The sequence below is a fragment of the Alternaria arborescens genome (assembly GCF_004154835.1).
Source record: "Alternaria arborescens strain FERA 675 chromosome Unknown contig_19, whole genome shotgun sequence".
Taxonomy (NCBI): domain Eukaryota; kingdom Fungi; phylum Ascomycota; class Dothideomycetes; order Pleosporales; family Pleosporaceae; genus Alternaria; species Alternaria arborescens.
In genome coordinates this window covers 503,450-523,901 of record NW_021167874.1, presented here as the reverse complement: position 1 = coordinate 523,901, position 20,452 = coordinate 503,450, and the positions used below count along the sequence as shown (strand labels likewise).

The 20,452-nt window shown below is 52.3% G+C and overlaps 7 protein-coding genes across 7 annotated transcripts; 3 read left to right on the top strand and 4 right to left on the bottom strand.

The window, feature by feature from the left end:
- Window positions 1–243: 243 nt before the first annotated feature.
- AA0111_g8112 (Origin recognition complex subunit 1) lies at window positions 244–2,872 on the top strand (the record flags this gene model as incomplete). Its single annotated transcript, XM_028654524.1, has 3 exons — window positions 244–657; window positions 707–1,799; window positions 2,004–2,872. 3 exons carry the CDS (start codon window positions 244–246, stop codon window positions 2,870–2,872), a joined length of 2,376 nt encoding a protein of 791 aa, XP_028504509.1.
- Window positions 2,873–4,379: 1,507 nt separating this feature from the next.
- AA0111_g8111 (hypothetical protein) lies at window positions 4,380–5,804 on the bottom strand (the record flags this gene model as incomplete). The annotated part of the gene is made up of 1 exon (XM_028654523.1): window positions 4,380–5,804. One exon carries the CDS (start codon window positions 5,802–5,804, stop codon window positions 4,380–4,382), a length of 1,425 nt encoding a protein of 474 aa, XP_028504508.1.
- A 1,020-nt stretch (window positions 5,805–6,824) lies between these two features.
- AA0111_g8110 (N-terminal acetyltransferase A complex subunit) lies at window positions 6,825–9,468 on the bottom strand (the record flags this gene model as incomplete). The annotated part of the gene is made up of 4 exons (XM_028654522.1): window positions 6,825–7,183; window positions 7,232–7,330; window positions 7,384–9,339; window positions 9,387–9,468. The coding sequence occupies 4 exons, from the start codon at window positions 9,466–9,468 to the stop codon at window positions 6,825–6,827; spliced, it is 2,496 nt and encodes an 831-aa protein (XP_028504507.1).
- Window positions 9,469–9,867: 399 nt separating this feature from the next.
- On the bottom strand, window positions 9,868–11,509 carry AA0111_g8109 (hypothetical protein; the record flags this gene model as incomplete). Its single annotated transcript, XM_028654520.1, has 6 exons — window positions 9,868–10,672; window positions 10,724–10,759; window positions 10,809–11,107; window positions 11,157–11,315; window positions 11,363–11,449; window positions 11,501–11,509. 6 exons carry the CDS (start codon window positions 11,507–11,509, stop codon window positions 9,868–9,870), a joined length of 1,395 nt encoding a protein of 464 aa, XP_028504399.1.
- Window positions 11,510–12,001: 492 nt separating this feature from the next.
- Window positions 12,002–13,347, top strand: AA0111_g8108 (Guanidinobutyrase; the record flags this gene model as incomplete). The annotated part of the gene is made up of 3 exons (XM_028654519.1): window positions 12,002–12,130; window positions 12,181–12,665; window positions 12,729–13,347. 3 exons carry the CDS (start codon window positions 12,002–12,004, stop codon window positions 13,345–13,347), a joined length of 1,233 nt encoding a protein of 410 aa, XP_028504400.1.
- A 232-nt stretch (window positions 13,348–13,579) lies between these two features.
- Window positions 13,580–15,426, bottom strand: AA0111_g8107 (Laccase-3; the record flags this gene model as incomplete). Its single annotated transcript, XM_028654518.1, has 2 exons — window positions 13,580–15,148; window positions 15,199–15,426. The coding sequence occupies 2 exons, from the start codon at window positions 15,424–15,426 to the stop codon at window positions 13,580–13,582; spliced, it is 1,797 nt and encodes a 598-aa protein (XP_028504395.1).
- A 2,245-nt stretch (window positions 15,427–17,671) lies between these two features.
- AA0111_g8106 (hypothetical protein) lies at window positions 17,672–18,981 on the top strand (the record flags this gene model as incomplete). The annotated part of the gene is made up of 2 exons (XM_028654517.1): window positions 17,672–18,101; window positions 18,155–18,981. The coding sequence occupies 2 exons, from the start codon at window positions 17,672–17,674 to the stop codon at window positions 18,979–18,981; spliced, it is 1,257 nt and encodes a 418-aa protein (XP_028504396.1).
- Window positions 18,982–20,452: the final 1,471 nt, after the last annotated feature.

Sequence of the window (20,452 nt, the reverse complement as noted above, 5' to 3'; positions counted from 1 at the left end):
ACTCGAATATCCTTGACTTGTTGGTGACTGAGAGGTGATGCGATGCATTGAGAGATGTGCATGAAATGTGCAGTGATGGTAATGAGCAAGTCGTGACCGCGCGACGAAAGCGCCATGGGCGGTGAGATCATAGCTCATTCCGCGCGTGCTCCGCCAAGCCCGTCGCGACGCGTCGTGCCTTCCAGACCCGCGCGGGCAACGTCAGCGACAAAACCCGATTGCGACCACAACCACGACTCCGACATGGCTTCCATCAAGCGCTCGCGCGTCGACAAGGCACGACAATATCTCGCCGGCGGCGCAGTGTTCCGCGAAGACTCGGACGACGAGCTTGGCTACGAAGACCACCCCTGGGAATGGATCTACGATGAGGATACCATCGACGATGCGCAGCCAGAGAAGAATGCCTCGCCAAGAAAGAGAAAGGCTGCGCCCACGGCGCCAGGAGAACGCATCGTCGGTGCGCGCATGGGCAGCTTCAAGTGTAGAGTGGGAGATGCCGTGCTCCTCAAGGCAGAGGGCAACCAGGCATGGGTGGGCATCATCTGCGACTTCCACGAGGACCCGGACGAAGACGAGAAAATGGCCAAGTTCCTGTGGTTCTCCTCCGAAAAGGAGATCCGCAACCAGAGCAAAAAGCGTTCCGACTTTCTTCCCGTAAGTCGCTCGGCCGTGCTCCAGAGTTATGCACACTGACCTTCGACAGAACGAACTCTACATATCCGCCGCCTTCGACGACAACCCCTTAGCCTCGATCAACGGCACTGCCAAGGTATTCTCCCTGGATCGATTTCAGGAGTTGTATCCGACAGGCGTCAAGAAGAACTCGAAAGACTACGGCAAGGTCTTCGTCTGCCGGCGGGGCTGCAATACGCGCACGACCACATACACACCAGAATTCAAATGGGAAGACGTCTACAGAGATGCCAAGGACATCCCAACAGTAGTCGATCTTGTGGAGACCCAGACCAAAGCCACTAGGAGAACTGCCGGTCGTCCTAAGAAGCAACAGCAGCAGCCCGACTTGGACCAGTTCGTGATCCCTGACTCGGACGATGATGACTTACCAAAGACTCCACGGAAGCGCCGGAAAATTAATGAAGCGACCACCCCCACATCGACCAGGAAGAGCCCGGCTGCTAGGAAGTTCCTTACTCCAACACACAAGAGGATAGTCATCAAGAAGCAGTTGGAGTTCACACCGCTTGGCACACGCGTGCTCGACCCTTCGGCCCTAAACTCACCATTCCAGATCGCGCGGAACCAACTCCATGTCTCCTCGGTACCTGCCGCTCTCCCCTGTCGAGAGGAGGAGTTCTCTACCGTCTATAGCCATTTGGACGCGGCCATCACGGACGGCTCGGGCTCCTGCATCTACATCTCGGGCACGCCTGGTACAGGGAAGACCGCAACTGTGCGCGAGGTCGTTGCCCAACTTCAAGCCTCAGTTCAAGCCGAAGAGTTGGACGATTTTATATTTGTTGAGATCAATGGCATGAAGGTCACAGACCCCCACCAATCATACTCGCTGCTATGGCAGGCATTGCGCGGCGACCGGGTGAGCCCGTCACATGCACTCGAGTTGTTAGAACGGGAGTTCTCCACCCCTAGTCCGCGGCGGGTACCTTGCGTGGTCCTGATGGACGAGCTCGACCAACTCGTTACTAAGAATCAGTCCGTCATGTACAACTTCTTCAACTGGCCCGGCTTGCGGCACAGCAGGTTAATCGTCCTCGCCGTAGCGAACACCATGGACCTGCCCGAACGAACGTTGAGCAATAAGATCAGCAGTCGCCTAGGTATGTCCCAGCTAGCATAGCGATCCTTCAGGAACGCCCCACGCGTTTGGCAGACTTCGATCTCCATCATCAAAACGCTTCAATATCAAACGGGGACGCCGATGCTTTCGAACGATCTGCGTATCAATTTGATGGTATCGGTGCGACTTATATCGCTTGGTATGGCCGTTATTTGACAGGCAGGGGCTAACACGCATATTCTAGGCTTAACACGCATTACCTTCCCAGGCTATACACATGACCAGTTAATGCAAATTATCCAGTCCCGACTTGAAGGTGTACCCGGCAACATTGTACACCCTGACGCCGTTCAGTTTGCTGCACGCAAAGTGGCAGCTGTTAGCGGCGATGCGCGACGCGCGTTAGACATTTGCAGACGCGCCGTAGAAATCGCCGAAACGGAAACGATATCGCAGGACCGGGACGATGAGGTGCAGCCAGCCACCCCGAGTAGGACCGGTCGGGGTAACAAAGGAAATCTGCCTCAAAATTCTCGGTCAATTAAAGGTACCGGAGATCCGGATAGTCGGTCAAAAGATCGGGCGGGGCGGAAAGGTATAGTTACTATGGCGACGATCAAACAGGCAATCAATGAGGCCACGAGTAGTCCCCTGCAGCAAGCACTACGGGCTCTACCGTTGGCATCCAAGGTATTCCTTGCGGCACTCTTGGCACGGATCCGCAGGTCGGGCATTGGCGAAGCGATCCTGGGAGACGTTGTCGATGAAGCCAAACGGTTGGGGCTCATGAGTCAGTTGCTGCCTGTGCACGATTACATACTCGCCCCTGAAGACGGCAGTAGCGAAATGATGAACGGCGCAGCGCAGTCTATCACGCCGTCGAAGAACAAAGACGCTGTTGCTAACCTTAGTTCGAAGCAATCGGACCTCAAGGCAGCAAGAGCACTCGGTCTTGCACTTGCAGCCACTGAGCTAGCAGAGGCAGGCATTATAGGCGTAGAGGCCCGACATGGCGAGCGAGTAGGCCGCGTGAGGCTTGGTGTTGGTGAAGATGAAGTGCGACTTGCACTAGGAGATGATGAGACCGTCCGTGGTTTAGGTTTCGGTGCGTGATGCATTCGTAACCCCTCATCGCATTTGTCCATGCCCCCACTGCAACGAATTCTAGAAGGCTGGTATCTACGGCATAATTCATCAGCAACGCGCAGTCGGCGTTCTTAATATCCAACATCTGTATACCCTTAGCGGCCACATAATATACCCCTCAGGGCCTTAACGCCCGATTCCGCCCTTCCAATTGTATCTTGGGACTGATGCGATGAAACCAATGAACGTTGCAGCTGAAGTGCATTGCTGTGCCACAGATCTACCGGTCAAACGTTACAGCTCCGGGCCGCCGACCGGGATCGTTCAACGAACCAGATCGTTGTATGGTATTTTAGCCGTCCCCAACCGTTCCAGGCCATGAGCCTGCGTTGCGCTGCCATGTCTCGCGAAGACGAAGAACATGTCATTCCCCACGGCACCCACGTCTTTCGCATACACCAGCTCGAAGCGAACGCCATTACAGCGTGGGCCTGGCCTGGCCATTAATGCGGTGATTACAAAGATGCTTTTTCACGTATAGCCCAGCGCCTCATTCACTTTCGGCCTGTCTACCCTCCTTCAGGGTGCAGTGTCGGACAACATCATGCATTGTGGCGTGACGAAGCAGGTTTCAAGTTCACGCCCACTCTGCGATCACACCTGTGTTGTTGGGGGCTTGCTTTGGGACTGTCCTGTGTTGGCCGCATATGCGGCCTTTGTTTCCACTACCTGCTTGAATACGAGAACCTCGAGCTGTTTGGTTGGCTGTCAATGGTCACGGATGGATGGAGGGCAACTTCCTCAACGCGACGCCAACGCTCCAGGCTGAACGGCGAGGGGCTTGTTTTACATGTTTGAGATTTAATGATCATCCGCATCGTATGTAATATCGTTCGAGGCGCTTGTTGGACCGCAGGGCGTTTACTTTCGCAGCAAGGCAGCAAAAGTACAGCGAGAAATGTTGAGGGCGTGTATTGAAAAGAGGGAGGGTTAGTTTGGACATGTTCGGCTTGCCTGCTCGCTTGCTCTGGACATCGGCTGGGGCTTGTTTGAGTAACTCTTGCTCGGAATATGTTCCATATTCTGCAAGTGGGCTCTATTTGCATATGAAGCGAGAGGCATACAGATGTACATCGCATCTCGCTTGTGTACCGTGGCAGCCTTCGTTGAAGAGAGTAATGCCTAGTCCTCTTTTCTTCCCATGTCAAACTTGATCTTCCTCTATGATGTTTAATACTTCTATGGTGGCCAGGAATTCTATCATGCTTTGTGCTCAAATGCCAAATTACATTACACAATACTCCCACCAGGACATTTGTGTAGTATGTACATTGCTTAAAGTCACCTACGATGGCCACCCAGTGTAGCACGCTTCGAAGCCCTGGATATGATGGAAAATAGTCTTGAGTGTTGACGGGTTTGATCAATCTTGCAGATCCTCCAAAAGTTCGTTACGTTTTCTTATATCCACTCGCTAGCCGATAATGTACAAAAGCTCTCATACCAGAGAGCTAAACCCGCCCAGGGACTCCGTTCAAATAACATCCATATGCATCTCAGAAGGCGTCCCCTCAAGCTCATCCCTCCTCTTTCCCAAACCAAACGCGCAGTTCAGATCCACACCCACAACTCCAGCTGGCCATTCAATCAATGCCCAGTTTTCGCGGCCCAACGCCATTGCTACCGCCGTCACGATATCGGCTCCCAAACCCTCCAACCACCATACGTTTCTCACTCGTCCAGGCAAAACAGCGTAATGGGCTAATATGACAAGAGCATGGGCATTTTTGGCCTCGATAAGACCAATAAATTCGCGGGGTATGCGGGCTGCCCAGACAAATATAGCACCACGGTCTGTGAGCGTGGAGATGTTGGTATCGTCGATAGAATAGGGTACTGCTGTCATGGGCGGGTAGCGTTCGGGTAAGGTAAGTTGACTGATCAGATTGAAGCTTTGGCGAAGATATAGAAGGGCTTGGGAGAGGTAGACGCAGTGCGGCTCTGAAGATGCCTCGCTTTCCATCCACAGCTTTTCGATGGCTTCGAGACGTTGGTCTTCTGTAAGGGCGCGCGGAGTCGCTGGCGTAGAGGTTTTCGGCCACCATTCTCGTGCTGTGACTGGCTGCATTTTACTTCCTACGACCCAATTCCAGCCCGACAGGAGAACGGTGAGGGGACCGCGAAGTCCCCAAATCGTTCTTAGTGCGCAAGACAACATCTTGTCTACTATATCGGGTGGCGGTACAACGGTATCTGGCGATATTGAAGCTCGTAAATTCTCGATATCTATCGCGGAAGTGCGGAAGAGGTACACGGCTGTGAATGTCGAACTCGCAAAGAGTGCTGCGGCGTTTTCCTGAGTTACATTCTCGAGCTCCATTCTATACCTTACTAAAGCTTTGTTCATTCGTGCTGCTGCCAAAGTTTCCATCCTCTTCTTGTCTTCTTTGCGATCGTAAAGCCGACCGAGGTGTAAAGAGGCGACTGAGAGTACACAATTGGTTAAGAAGTCGTGGTTTTGCGCCATTTCGGGGACATAGGTCTGCCATGCTGCCTTCGCAGGGTCATCGCCTGCGAGAGTGAGAGAAGTCGTAAACTCGTAGTGACACAAGACCTCTTGCAGTGGTGGTGGAAGAAGCTCCCGAACATCTTTCCAGGCATCGTCTAAGCGGAGGTAGGGTGGTATAGTAAGCTCTGGGAAATACCCTTGTTGGGAAGGAGATGTCGTTAAGCTGGTGGAGAAGTCTAGGGGCGAGTCATCAAAAAAGACCTCAGTGTGACGTGGTGTCTGCGTTGCGAGGGCTACTTCATTACTGAATGCGATGAGGTTGGTCGGCGAATACGCGGGTGGGTTTCGGGTTTCGGGTGTCTTTGGTGTAGGAAATGGTGATGTGGTGAGCTGTTGTGTTGATGCGGGTGATGTCGAAGTTGTCGAGAGGCGTGACGAAGGGGCCAGCATGAGAAAACTGCATGTATCGCCTTTCTTGTCGCAATTCCCACACGATGGGTGCTTACAGTCGCACTACAGCCCAAATCAGTATTATGAGAGATGGAACAATGTGTGCTTGGTCTTTTTGCAGGTAGGTCTTTGCTCTAGCCCACATAGATGACGGCATTGAAAGCCCATGATGCCTCTCGTAACATGTCTTTATTAGATTCCGGGGCGCCATAATTCACAGCTCTCGAAAGAACTCAAAGCCAGTCGATATTGACATGACTTCCAAGCAAGCACCTTGATTACCCTGTGGCACTGGGCAAGTAACGTGGTTTAGATGCATCAAGCCGGCGTTATCCGCCTTGTGTGCATAACGATGCAAGAGGAGACTAGTACAGACTACTAACCTTTATACGCCTCCGCTTACACTCCTTACATCCCAACCTTGTCTTGTTGTGTGATCGTCTAGTTGCCATGACTTTCGGCTGCGGAAGCCGGTAGCTATACGGTGTATACGGTGGCGTAAAAAGATGTAGGGAGTAATCGCTTAGTTAGCGGCCAAGGCTCTCGATGAGGTTACGACACGTTGAGGTCGTCTATACGGCAGTACGAACGCTGACACGATATACGGAGCGCTGTTGAAGCGTACAAAGGACATAGAATTCGAGATTGAATGTTTCGTAAGGTGCGGCTGTGAGGCTTCCCCACACCGGACCTGAAGCTAGCCACGAATGGCAGTTTTCGTACTGCGCGACCTGTGATTGGCTGATGGAACATCCGGAAGCCTTTACGTTTCGGATCTTCCTACGTGTGACGCAACCCTCGACATCTTGTTGATCATCCTTTGGAGATCTAGACTTCACGTTTGCCATTGTTGTGGTCTGCTGATTTCTATTCATTGCTTTTGTGTAGCGTTCAGACGCCTTGCAAATGCATATGCTACGCGTTATCTACTAGACGTGTAATCAGATGGAATGCGTAAATCATAACCACATATACAGTCATGCAACCAAGAAGCGTTCCACTTGAGCTAAAAGATCGCTCTTAGTTCTTGAACGCGGTAGCATCGCTCCAACGACCTGCGGCCTTCGCCCTGTAGTCGTCCTTGACCTTCTGTGCGCTCCCCCACTGGTTGAGCAACGCAAGTCCAGACTGGGCTTCTTCTATCGTAATGCTCGATAATTCCAGAGTCTTCTGTAGGTCCTGCTCGTTCTGAGATTTTGAGCTGTTGTCCAGGATGTATCGGACAATGTATCCCGACTGCAGATGGGATGCGCTTTGTGAGTGCTTTTTGAGGAAGTCGTTGTTGTAAGCTTTAAGATCCGCATCCGCGGGCGGTGTGGTGAACGAGTCCTTGATGACCTCTGAGGCTTGGGATGAGAGTGGCTCGGCAGGTTTGGCGACTGTACGATTAGCTGTGTGACTGTAGGGGCATTTTGAATTTGACTTACGAGCCTGACGGAAGCGAACGCTCTGCTCGTGCAGCTTGGGGTTCTCCGGGTCGATTTCTCGTGCGGCCTGCAGACATTTCAACGCGAGCAGAAACTTGTCTAGATAGCTGTTAGCATACTGATCGAGTAGTTCGTGAGTTTAAAGAACTTACTTCGTCGCAGGTAGACCTCGAAACCTACGTTCTGAGCTTCGATGTTCTTTGGTGCTAGCTCGAGCATCGGCTGCAGGAAACGTAGTGCGTCCTCCAGAGGCTGCTTCGTCTGAAGAAGCTTCTCACCATTTGGATCTTGGTCCTCCTTCTTAGTCTCACCATCGTCACCCTTGGCAGTTGCTTTTGCTGCAGCTGCCGCCTTGCGTTCAGCCTCAGCCTTCTCAGCCTTCTCTCGTTCCTTCTTAGCCTTCTTTTCAGCTTTCTTGCGCTCTGTGGGATCCAGTTTCTCCAAATCAAGCTCGTCTGTATTCGCGAACTTGGGGTTGTCTGCCAAACGTATGTATAATTCGACTGCCTGAGTAGCTGCCCTAGTGAAGAAAGGATGGTCGCGAAGGTGATCTTCCCATCTGACCATATCGATGTAAGCACGAATCTGGCCCTTTCGTAGCGAGAAGCTGTGGAAGTCGAATTGATCCTCATGCCAAATGTCAAAGATATCGGCAATAGCTGTGAAGCGCTTGAGAGCAAGGCCATATTTCTCTTGTCGCAAGTATGCCTCGCCATCTTCGAGTAGGTACCACATGCACTGCATGTCGTGGAGGTCGCCGAGAGGACCTCCCACAGTCTCGTTGCGAGTGAATTTACTCATAGTGTTCAGCGCTGTCTCGTTCTCGTTGTTTCGCAGCTGGTACTTGGCGCACTTGGTGTTGATGTATCGATCTCTCTCATCGAGCTCTCGCGCATGATTGATCGTTTCCGAAGCTTTCTGAACGTCGCCCATGTGCTTATAGATCCGGGCCTTTGTCTGGTTGTAGTCGACCGATTTCGGATCCTTCTCAAGTAGCTTGTCTATGTACTCCATGGCCTTGTTCAAGTCGCGACTTTGGACGTAGTTGTAATGCTGAGCCAGGAAGTATAGCACAGATTGCTCGAAACGATCAGAGTTGTCGCCGTTGCTCTCGCCGTTGGTCTGTTTTTCCGAAGCATAACCGAGCACAAGCTCCTCAATGACTGCCTTCTTCTCCTCATCCTGGTACAGCGACTTAATGTTGGGGAAGGTTGAGGGAACGCCTTTGTTCAGCATCCTCCTGAGGTATTGGTCTACTTGTGTCTTGAAAGCCTCGCCCTGAAGGAAGTCCAAGGGTATCCGCCTCGCAGCATCGTTGCGCTCGTTCTTGCTAGCGAAAGACTGGTACAGCTCGTTCAGCTTCTCGATATCGGCATCGTTGGATCGGTCCAGCCCAAGGGACTTTTCTAAGCCATCGAAGTACGCGCGGTACTCGCTGTTCCTGCCCAGGAGAATCCTGTAGGCCTTCTCAGCCTCCTCTTTCTGTCCGAGTTCTAGGAGGTACTTGGCCTTCAATTCCAGCGCGGCGCAGCGATCCAGACTGACACGTACCACCTCGTCCAGGTGCTTCAGCGCACGCTCGACGTCGCCGGACTCGTATATTATTTGGTTCTTGTAGAGGGTCGCTTCGGAGTGCTCGAGGTCCAGCTTGGATGGGGGCTGCTTGAGGGTCTCCTCGTACGTCTTGAGGATATTCTCGGCCTCGGCGTAATTGCCTGACAGATGGTAAGCTACTGCCAATGCCGTCCAGTTCTGTCGCAGTTGCGGTCGCTCCTGCATCATCTTCCGCCGGCTCTCAATGTATCCTTCGTAGTCGCGGACTTGGCACTGGAGAAGCGCGAGGTCGCGGAGAATGTTCAGCGAGCCCGGTTCGAGGCGCAGGGCCATCTTGTAGGACTTGATTGCCTCGGGGTAGTTCTTGCCCGACCGCCATAATAGACCGTAGACGTGCCAGCAAATGTGCGACTTCATGTCATTGCGGAGGGCTTCCTTGCAGAGGGCGAAGGCTTCGTCGCCCTGGCCCTGAGAGTTGAGGATCAGGGCCTTCATCGCTTGGGTGTCGCCATGTGTGGGGTGTTTCTTCAAGATCTGCTCGGCAGCTTTCAGGCCTGGCGGGGTCAGCGGCCGTGTATCTTGTCCTGCAATTGACGCCTACCCTTCTTGTATAGCTTTCCCTCGTAGAACTTGACGAGCGATCGGAAGAGCGTCTGCTCCTTGCTGGGGAGTGGTTGCGGCATCGCGACGGTGGGCTGTGTGCAAGACGCGAAGCGTGGACGAGGTTCCGATTACGCACAACTTCCGGTCGGAATGGACAAGTCGACGCAATTGGGACGTGATGGAGGGCGGGGTTGAGGTTGATGCACGGATGATTTATTGGGTGCAGTATATCATCGCGACAATGATTGTTGGATGAGCAGCCGTAGTACTGGTGGCTGGTGGTGGATGTGGCACTACGTCGTGTGTGGGGAGCTCTGAAATTCAATGTCCGAGTGCTAGCCCGCACCTCCAACTCGTCATGCACGTGCCCATCTCTACACCCCGCCTGCATCAAGTCGTCAAATCATCTTCGCTGAGACATATTATGAAAACACACAATACAGCTATGGAAACTATCTACACACTTTTCCACCCACACTTTACTTTGACAGACGTCCAGATCGCCGCTTTTCACTCGTCTCCTCGCCTTTGGTCACTTCTTTAGCGGTAGCCTTGGTCTTCTTTGCGGTGCCGTTCATAGCAGTCTTGCGTTTCTTCGTTGGCTGCGTATCCTCCGCTCCATCAGCTGCTTCCTCATCGACTGCCTCGTCGACCTCTTTGACATCTGCTTTTGCCTTCTTGCTGTTAGGCTTCGTTCTTGCTGGTAGCTTCTCATCCGTAGCACCGACAGTCTTATCTTTCGCCTCCTCTTTGGCATTCTTGCGTCCTCGCTTGACCTTGGCTGGGACCTCTTCTGCTTCGTTGGACGATTCTTCCTTAATCTCTTCCTTGACTTGCTCCTTCGCACTCTTGCGCCCTCGCTTTGGCTTGGCCGGTGCCTCCTCGGGTTCATCGTCTTCCTCCTTCACAGGCTCTGCCTTCCTCTTGCCGCCCTTTTTAGGCTTCGCCTCCTCTTCTGCATCCTCTTCACCTGCGCTTTCAGATACGTCACCAGCAACAGCTGCTGTCTTCTTCTGGACACTTGGTACGATAGCCGAAGTTCGCCCACCAACCTTGAGGAACGTAATCTTCTCTCCAGTGGGGAGCTTCTGTGCTTCCTTTTTGCCTTTGCCCCACCTGTGCTTCATCAACCAGTCTTTGGGAAAGGCATCTGAGTCCCCGTTGGCCTCTACAGCGGTATCGCAGACATACATGATAGCATCGTGCAGCCGTTTTATCTGCTCGTCGCTAAAGGTGTTGCTGTATTGCTCCGGATGTAGACGAGCCTGGTACATGACCTCGTCACTGTAAGGATTAGCGAACTTGATACGTAGCTCTCAACGGTTTTTGACTTACCCAACCCAGTTTCCTATACCCGAGATGTTCGCTTGACTTTCAATCGTTAGTTTACCTGTACAACAATTGATATGTCTATGCTTACTCAAGAAGCAATGCTTTCACAGGCACCTTCTTGCTCCGTAGTTTCTTACTCAGCCAATCCACTGTCAAAATGTCTTTGTCGATGACAGGATCCGGCCCGTTCTCTTTTAGTGGTGTAGTCTTCCTCATATCTTCGGCAGCAGCATCGACTAATCTGACACGAGCAAGTCGCCTTGCATCCACCAACGCGACTTCGTTTTTGGAGTCTTTCAATTGCAAGATGAACTTCCAGTACTTTGGTGGCCATTCTGCTTCTTCGGGCTTTGTTGGGCGATAGTATGCTGATTCATCATTGCTGAACTTTCAAGTTGTCAGTTTGGGTGCAATGAATGAGAAACACAATACCTACTTTCATCCAGCCGGCCATTCCAAGGTGCATCAAAGGATGTGGCGGCGAGTCCATGACCAGCCAAAAGTATTTTCCTTGCTGGCGCGCATCAACTATCTTCTTGCCGGTCATGGCCTCCTTGAATGCGGTCGCTGAAGTGCCGACCTTTCCAAAGATGATCTGAATACTGTGAGTCGAGCTTCTCTAGCCAGATGTGAAAAACGCACGTTATCCTCCTGTGCCTTGACGGCCTCGATAGTTTTCCCAACTGCATGTTTCTTCAAGAAGCTAACAACGCGCGCAACTTCTGCGATCTACTTGATATCAGCAGCCATCATGCGCGTGCGACTGGTACGCGTCCTGACCTCGGGCATGGCGTCGACGCTTGAATAAACTCTGTCGTATAGTTTCGCGAGTATGCACTGCAAAGATGAAGAAGCTCGGATATGATGGGCAATACGTCACTCGATGGAACTGCGGTCGTGAGTTGAGCTGAACTGGAGAGTATCCTGAGTGTCGCGTCAAAGGCTTAGCGCGAGACGCGCTCTCACGGGATAAGCCCGCTACGTCACCACTCATTTTCCGCCTCATCCCTTGTCGGATCTTTTCGATGCTATCAACCACCATGGACGTGGATCTTCTGAGCTTCTGAAGCGCAATTTCGACTGAGTGCCATCGTTCCCAGACACACGAGGATGGACCTGCCTTTCTGGGATGCCCCGCAACACGCCGGCTGCGGGATCGGAATGACATCGACGCACGATAAGACGCGGTTTACATAATTGTCCGCCCTACACGCCAGCCCACATGTACATCAGTCCGATGGTCCTTTGCTACAATCTTTGCGATTGTGCTACACGGACATTATGCGGTGGAATTGGATAGCCGTTGCTGCAAGTGCAGCTTGCGTCTCCTCACATGCTACTCATCATGTCGACGAACAAGCTTTCTCCCAGGAACGCTTAGATGAGCTGGAGAGGAAATGGGGTACAGATGTAAGTTGCTTCTTCACCAGCGTTCGGATTCGGCTCACAAGTGCTCTCAGTGGGGGTTCTCTGGTATCTCGACCTTCGCCCACCTACCGCACACGCGCTGCTTGACGCACCCAGAGACGACATACGATATCGCCATCCTTGGTGCTCCCTTCGATACCGCCGTGTCTTACCGACCTGGAGCTCGATTTGGACCACGTGCAATCCGCGCAGGTTCAAGCCGTCAGACATCCTTCCGTGGTTTCAATCCCCGCGCGAACCTGAACCCCTACACGTCATGGGCCAAGATTGTAGACTGTGGAGATATACCAATCACACCTTTCGACAATACTCTGGCATTGAAACAGATGAGTGAGGCTTTTCTTGAGCTTGGAAGAAGGCCTGCAACCGAGAAGAGCACGGAGAGCGGTGTGCAATATCTCAAGAAGCCGAAACTGCTCACGTTGGGTGGGGATCACAGCATCGCACTTCCAGCCCTGAGGGCTCTCAAGGACGTGTATGGGCAGCCAATCGCCGTAGTACACTTTGACGCTCACCTGTAAGCGTTTTCCCGCCCTAAGTGTGTATGAAATATGTGCTGACTTTGAAAACCAATCACTAGGGACACATGGCACCCCGCAAAATACCCGTCTGCTTGGATCGACCAAGAAGACCCCTCTACCCAGTCTTTCTTCAACCACGGCAGTATGTTCTGGATCGCATCAACAGAGGGCCTGATCGCAAACGACTCGAGTGTACATGCAGGACTAAGGACAAGGCTTTCAGGTGATGAGGCAGAGGACTATACCGACGACTCACAGCAAGGCTGGATTCGCATTGCAACAGATGACATCGATGAGATCGGAGTCAAGGGAGTCATTACTTCGATCATGAATCGCGTGGGGACCGAGATGCCAGTCTACCTAAGTATCGATATCGATGTGATCGACCCTGGGCTAGCACCAGGCACCGGGACGCCAGAACCGGGTGGTTGGACTACGCGTGAACTCATTCGCATTCTGCGAGGTATTGAAGGCATGAATGTAATTGGTGCCGACATCGTTGAAGTCAGCCCAGCATACGATGGTTCAGCAGAAACCACAGGGATGGCAGCCGCACAGGTCGCTTACGAGGTGCTCACGAGCATGGTACGTAGGGGCCTTATTGATCAAGCACGAACGAAGGTGACGGCGCACGAGGGAAAAGATGAGGACAAGAATGAGAACAAGGATGAGCTCTAAGCTTGAATATACTTCCACGAAGCTCAATCCATCACACCTACGGTCACTCACAGCATTAATGAAGTCAAGCAATTGTAATTTGAAATATCGTGCGTTGTAATATTTACGAAGAAGTCGAATGTAAAGACCAGCCGGAGCTTGCCACTGAAGCGGAAATATTTCTTACAGCCCAACCAGGAAACGCCAAGCTCTAATCATCAAGGAAATCATAACTCTTCATCTCGAACGCATCTCAGATACCAGAGTCAGTCTGGTTGTACGGCCTATCGGCATCGGGAGCTGATCCCTCTGCCCAGTAAGAGTCCCACTCGTCGCACCCATTCTTGAGTATGCTGGTATCGCCCAACTTGCCCTTGATCTCACCCATGCGCTCCATGAACTGCAGACTGAGACCCTGACTAGCGTGCCACGCGATATGGCAATGCATAATCCACATGCCGGGGTTATCAGCGGGGAAAGCAATAAGCATGTAACCACCAGCCGGCAGCACAGCAGTGTCACGACGCGTAGGGTTGTTGAAGTTGAGACCGTTGGTGGAACCATCCCAAGTACCAGAGCCGCGGCCAACAATATAGTAGTCGTGGCCGTGGAGATGGATGGGATGGGGAAGTGCGATCTTGGAGGTGGATTGGATCCACCACATGTACCAGCCAGATCCGTCCATGGTGTAGACGTTGCCGTTTGGACCAAAGTCTTTGGATCCGGCGAGAGCAGTCTCGAGAGAGGGATCGTTCCAGTCTACAATGTGCGGTGTGCCGTCAATGAGCCAGCGGAAAAGGTTGTTCTTGGCGGGGTCGGCAAAGGAATCTACCGCCATCTTGTGGCCCTGGACGTCTCCCATGACGGTGCTGGGCACAGTGTTGGGAACAAAGGGAACAAGGTTGCTGGAGAGCTCATCGTCGCACGACGTACGCATGGTGACTGTGGTGGTAGACTTGGGGTTGCCGGTTGTGGCTGCGCCGTCGTAGTGGAGGATAGCACCTAGTGTCTTGCCAGACGTGGTCATGGCATTGCTACCACATGATCCGACGGCGACACGGAACCAGTAGTTGTCAACAGTTTGGTTGGCAGTGATGACTACGTCGTACCGCTGACCGATCTGCAGGGTCAATTGGTCGGTAACGTAGGGCTTAATAGGCACAAAGTCGGATGTCAAGACGGTGAAAGGATGACCGTCCATGGACACACTGAAAGTGCTGTCTACAGCTGTGTTGATGAGGCGGATGCGGTATTTCTTTCCCTTGACTACGTTCATCCTGGCATACTGTCCGTTGTCGTTGGCCGCGTTGATATGGGTACCGTTGACCAAAAGATTGTCAGGCGTGGGAGGTCCACGGGTAGAATGCTGTGCAATCTCGTTGAGTGTAAAAGCTGGCCTGTAGTACCAATCGGTTATAGGTAGGGCACCAAGGTCAACATCGTAGTTGGCAGTGGCAGGACCATCGATGATGATAGGACCAACGACACCATCGCCGTATTGAGCCGAGAAATGAGAGTGGTACCAAGATGTGCCAAACTGAGTGGCCCTCCATTTGTACTGTCGGGTCTTTCCGGGTGCAATTGGGCACTCGGTGATTCCAGGAACTCCGTCGTTCTGGCAAGTGTTCAGTTGCCTAAGACCATGCCAGTGGATACCGGTTCCGTTGTGCGCGAGGCTGTTCTTAACATTGATGATTACAGTGTCACCCCACTTTGCTCGTAGAGTGGGACCGGGATATTGGCCGTTAACCAACATCATCTCTTTCGAGGTGCCACTGCCATCTGGGTTGGCCTGGGTAACATTGGTAATCTCGAAATTGTACTGTAAAGTAATTAGCACGCGTCTGGGTAGCAATGTAGTGAGATACCTACGGTCACGGTGTTTCCAGCCGGAGGGGCCTTAGCATCGAAGTCGGTGGCAATGCTGTAGCCATCGCTCCAGCAGCTTCGTGTGCGTGCTGTGTTTGTGCAAGCACCGTCTTGCCTCTTGACAATCTGTTCATACGAAGGAAAGTCATCTGAGAGCGGTTCGGCCCGTAGTGGACCAGCGAGTGCAAGCGATCCAAAGGAGAGCCACACGGCTAATGAAGGAACCAACATGGTGGTATAAAATGCAATATATGAATGCGAGGAAAGAATGGAACTGTGGTCGGTATATATGAAGAGATGCTGACCAGGCCAATGAACGATGGATGGGCCCTGGAGTTAATCAATGCAAGGCAGGGGCTGACCAGAGTACAGGTGCCGTTATATATGAAGTTCGTCCCATAGACACCCCAGGTACAAGTCATTGACGGTGGCGGCAGTGCGTGCTTAGCCATGGGTACTGCCCAGGGCGAAGTCAGCCAGCCGTGACACCGACTTTTTCTCGCTTATTGCTGCATGTCAGTTGGACCCGCGTGGTCCAGGTGGTCAGATCGACGTGGAGGCGCCCTAGCAATGCTCCTTCGTACTATCACACGAGGAGAAACTTGCAAGATCACGATCGTTTGAAGCTAATCGTTAACGCCGTTTAGGCAGATATGTGAGGTCGGTAGAAACAAAGACCGATGGGCTGAGGCCTGGCAATGGTAGTGGATCAATTACGAGCATATCGGCGACTGAGTGACTGTCAGGCGAAGTCGATGAAGCCAAGACATGAGACGGTGCACGGATATAACTCCGCATTAGGCCTCCGGTGTGTAGGGACCAGGCCAGCGCTAATTCAGTGGCAGTTCAAACTTACTAGGAACGGTGAATGATAGGCGGCCCTACTCGTGTTGCACATCCTTCTGAGGTAAAGGATCCTAGAGACTCGCGTAAAATGGTAGACCCTGGTCGGATGCAAGATCTATTGAAATGCAGATCCGGTACTCCACAGAGTCACTGCCGCTACTCCAAGCTACCGTGTGCTTATCGGGGACAAGAACCCGCACTGTATAGTCGGATGTAGGCGTATAGGCCAGTGTAAGGCGTGTCTTAGTCCCGATGCAGAATCTGTTTGTGAAGTGATAAAAGCACGGAGAACGCATATTGCTTGTGCGGACCATGTGGCTTGACCCACGCAAATGGAAGATGGGAATAAGCCCATCTCATTTGGTACCGAGGTAAGCTAACTACCCAAGCGGACCCAATTGAGTGCTAATTCTGTTACCAGAATAACCTCATACGGCAGATGCAAGGGCTAACCGAAGGCACATGGACCAGCCGTATTCCGATCCACTGGTTCTTCAACGATGGTATCAAAATCCGGGATCAGAGTCAGGCTGACAGAAGCTTAGAAGCAGCGATATCCTTTCCATTTCCTTGCTGACGTTGAGCATCAGATGTGGATATTCAGTTTCCCTGCTGTGGCTTGTACGGACCCGATCAGACACGGGCTTATCGGAACCATCGTCAGCTTGATGGGGTCCATTACAATTGTCTAGTCGGTCTGGCCTTGTTATTCCTTGCCTCCTGCAAGGTGGTATGATATGCCTCTCATGCATGCTGTGTAGCTCGACCTCCGGGCTCAGGGATGGCCTTCCGACCTGTAAACTTACTTGATAGACTCCGGCGACCAAATCATACATCCGAGTAAACGGCCGACAAGCCGGCCGCTAGAAAAGCTTTAGATACACACATGAATGCGACTATCTCAGTAGAGAGGTGAGCGCCCACGAATAGACACGAGCGCGGAGGTGATAGTTTGGTTGACAAACGCTTGGATCGGCATGTGCAGCTCGTGGAAACGCGCTGGAAACAGCGGGACGGGCTGACAAGCGATTGACGAGCCTATCACCGCTATGAATAACTCTACTGACCGGGCAGGATGCTGCAAGAATATGCGGACGTTGGGGCCGAGTGAAGTGACGTGAACACTAAGATCGGTTCAGGGGTATGGGCGCTAACCCAAGCACGGGCTGGCACTAGGCTCCGAGTGGCTTCCATAGCGGCCGCATGCCTTTGCCTCCACTTGGCACCACTTTTCTTCCTTCTGCAAGGCGATGTGACGCCTTGCGAGGGCTAGGTACTGATGAGGCGCAGAACACTGCTTTACTGTCTTTACGACATGCTGACCGCCTGCCCCGCCCACATGTTCCAGTCTGTCACAAGCTCGCTTCCAAGCTTCCGTGTTGACGGTGTTAGATCAAGCACTTGCCATGACTATTTTCATTGGACTATTTTCATTGCATCCTCGATTCAAGCCGGCTTACTCGGCGGTCGGAGCATAGTTCGTATGCGCAAAAGATAAGCCGTATTGTTTGAAGAACCTGCTCAGCTCAATCATCATACAAGGTACAAAAGAAGTCATGGCCCACTGACTCTGCATATCACATCCAGCGTATCATACCTGCACCTTCAGTCATTTGCTTGAGTTACCATCATGATGTACTCTCGTTCTGTACTCTTCACGGTGGCTGCCGCCTCCATCACCTTCGTTAACGCTGCTCCCCAATTCGACGTCCCTAGCGATGGCGCTACCTGTTACTCATATGGTGTTGACTTTATCGATGAAGGAAGCTACTTCATTAATGCAACATCGACCGAAGACTTTAGTGCTGTCTCTTACTTCCAAGGCTGCAACAAAGATGGTGAGGCCGATGTCATGCTCATCGCACCAGAGGATGCACCTGGAGAGACGGAATTCATATGCGACCAAATCCCTACAACCCCTGACAATACGAATGAAATCTCGAAATGTCCTATTCGGAAGGACCAGATGGTTTCAGGTCACTGGCTCCTTCTCGTTATGGGAAACAATGGTTACGAAGCCGATGGCGTAACGAACGGCAAGCCTTTCGCATGGCAAAGAGGTACGTCTTCGCATATCCCCTGATTCGCATGGTACGCTTACTGACCGATTCAGATTTGTACTTGACCGTCGGTACAGCGGTCACTACCACATATACCCCAACAGTGACTGCGTCCATGACTGAGACACCTACAATGACTCAGACTATTATTACCACCTCGACTGATGTTGTCACTGCTGGACCAACCTCGACTGTTACCGTACCTAGTGGCACGGCCAAGAAGATCAAGACAGTGAGGCCCAAGGCAGTCACCACGACATCTACGAAAACTATGACCCGCACTAAGGTCTCCTGGACCAAACAAGTTGGTGTCACTACCAAGACTGTCACAGCCACCTGCACCACTCCAGCTCATGTTGGTAGGCCTGACAAGCCTTGCACGTACTCTCCCACCAAGATCCACCCCGCGGCCCTTGAGACACCAACTCACATACCTAACTACAACCGCTTGTTCCGCAAGGGCGACCGTGAGGTCGACTACGAGTGGGCGCGTGCTCGCATTGAGGCCGCAAAGCAGAGGCGCGCTGAGCAGGCTGGAAAGCTTGATCGCCGTGCTCCTGACGCTCCCACAACAACTGTCACTTACGGAACTCCAGTCTCAGTAGTCGCTACTATGACTGCGCCAGCTATTACCACAACCGAGACTGTTCTGCTCACAGCCTCTGCTACGACAACGCTTCCTCCTCCCACTGTTCTCTCCGGTCTTCTGACTTTGACCACTACGCTGCCAACTCCGACAAAAACCAAGTTCAGGCTAGCCTTTGCCACCACAACTAAGGTCATCACTTTCGGCGGCACATTTACTAAGACAACAACGGTAACTCCTACGGCGGCAGTGAGTGCCTGCAGGAAGCACGGTGGTCATTTCTGGCGGTTCTAGTGAATCGTGGTCTGTGTTAGATTCGGGCCTTTAATTATTTGATTTATATTTGCTGTTGTTCGAGCGCGCATAGCATGTATCACAACTGATGTGCATAGCACCGGTTAGACGAATTCATGACTCTTTCTCTACCAAAATGTCCAAACCATGTGTCTGTTGCATCTGTCGTGCCTCTGTGATACTGACACTGCCGCCTACCTACAGCCGCCTTGCATCGTCATCCCACCTGCATTGCTCGAGCTGTCAACACGTCACACACGGTATGCATCATCGCCATCTCCAGAACCCTGCCCTGACATGCAAGCAACGACCGAACTCGGATACCAACGTGGAAGAAGTTCAAGTAAACTTATCCGTTGATACGTCACGGCAACCGCCTTTACGCCCTGGTATCGGCGCTAACATGCTGACACTCACGCCCACAAACCAATGTTGTCAACCCCTGTTCATGGCTGGCTTACCTGCTGCCTGCACATTGCAAGCATTGCAAGCGCAGCCTCCTCTCCTGACGTGACACGAACCAAAGTCCCGGCATTCTGCCACATCAATAGCCCCGAGAGTGGGAACACAAGGGTCGTGCAGCTCTCCAGGTCGTAGCGTAGACACTTTCGCGCAGTATCGTGGCAAAGATCGAATCATGTGGGTCTACCTAATTGATAGCTTGGTGGGGGATGCAAGCTAGTTTGATCGCTCCAGGGTATGGATCTCCTCTCCGACGTCCGAACGCTTGGAACCTATGTGCGTGTCATCGTCAAAGAATTTGAAGCCTCCATGGAGAACGGCCCAGAAGAATCATCATGAGAGATGGATGGCGATGGAGGAGGCACGGCAAGTGCGTGCCGTCTGACTGCTCATCGACAAGACAGCGCACGCACCGAGTTCCTGCTTCCCCGTCGTCGCACATCTCCGCGACCAACATGGACAATGTGGCGTAAGCCACACAGATGACATAATTCCGTACTCCAGACCCAGAAGAGTAAGCCCCGCGACCATACCTAGGTATGTCTCAGAGGCCCTTAGCCCTCTAGGCGGCTAACAGGAGTCTGAGCACTCTACCTCGCGTCGTGAGTCAGGGCTGATGGCGATGTCACAGTACTTTTCGTATTTATCCCCGAGAAGGGCTAAAAAAGCTTAAACTGGCTTTGGGGTCGTAGCAGCTATTTTCTTTCTTTCGCTACCAAAGAAACAAGTTCCTGCGCGTGCATGGATCCTGCATCTCCCAACAGCATGTTCACTTTACCTCCTATCGTCCGACGCAGCCTCGAAATTGGGTGCAGTCGCTTACCTTTGATCGCAAGTGAGTGGTGATTGCTTAGGCGCCCCGCACTTTCTGCCAGACGAAAGCCCACATAGCAGCTGAAAGTTTGCGATCGCATTTCGTAGCGCGGTGGAGCAGTGGATTCTCAGTTCACCTGAGCACAAGCTCAAGGCGTATTTTTAGCCGGCCTTAATCACTAGCGGTGCGGATCGG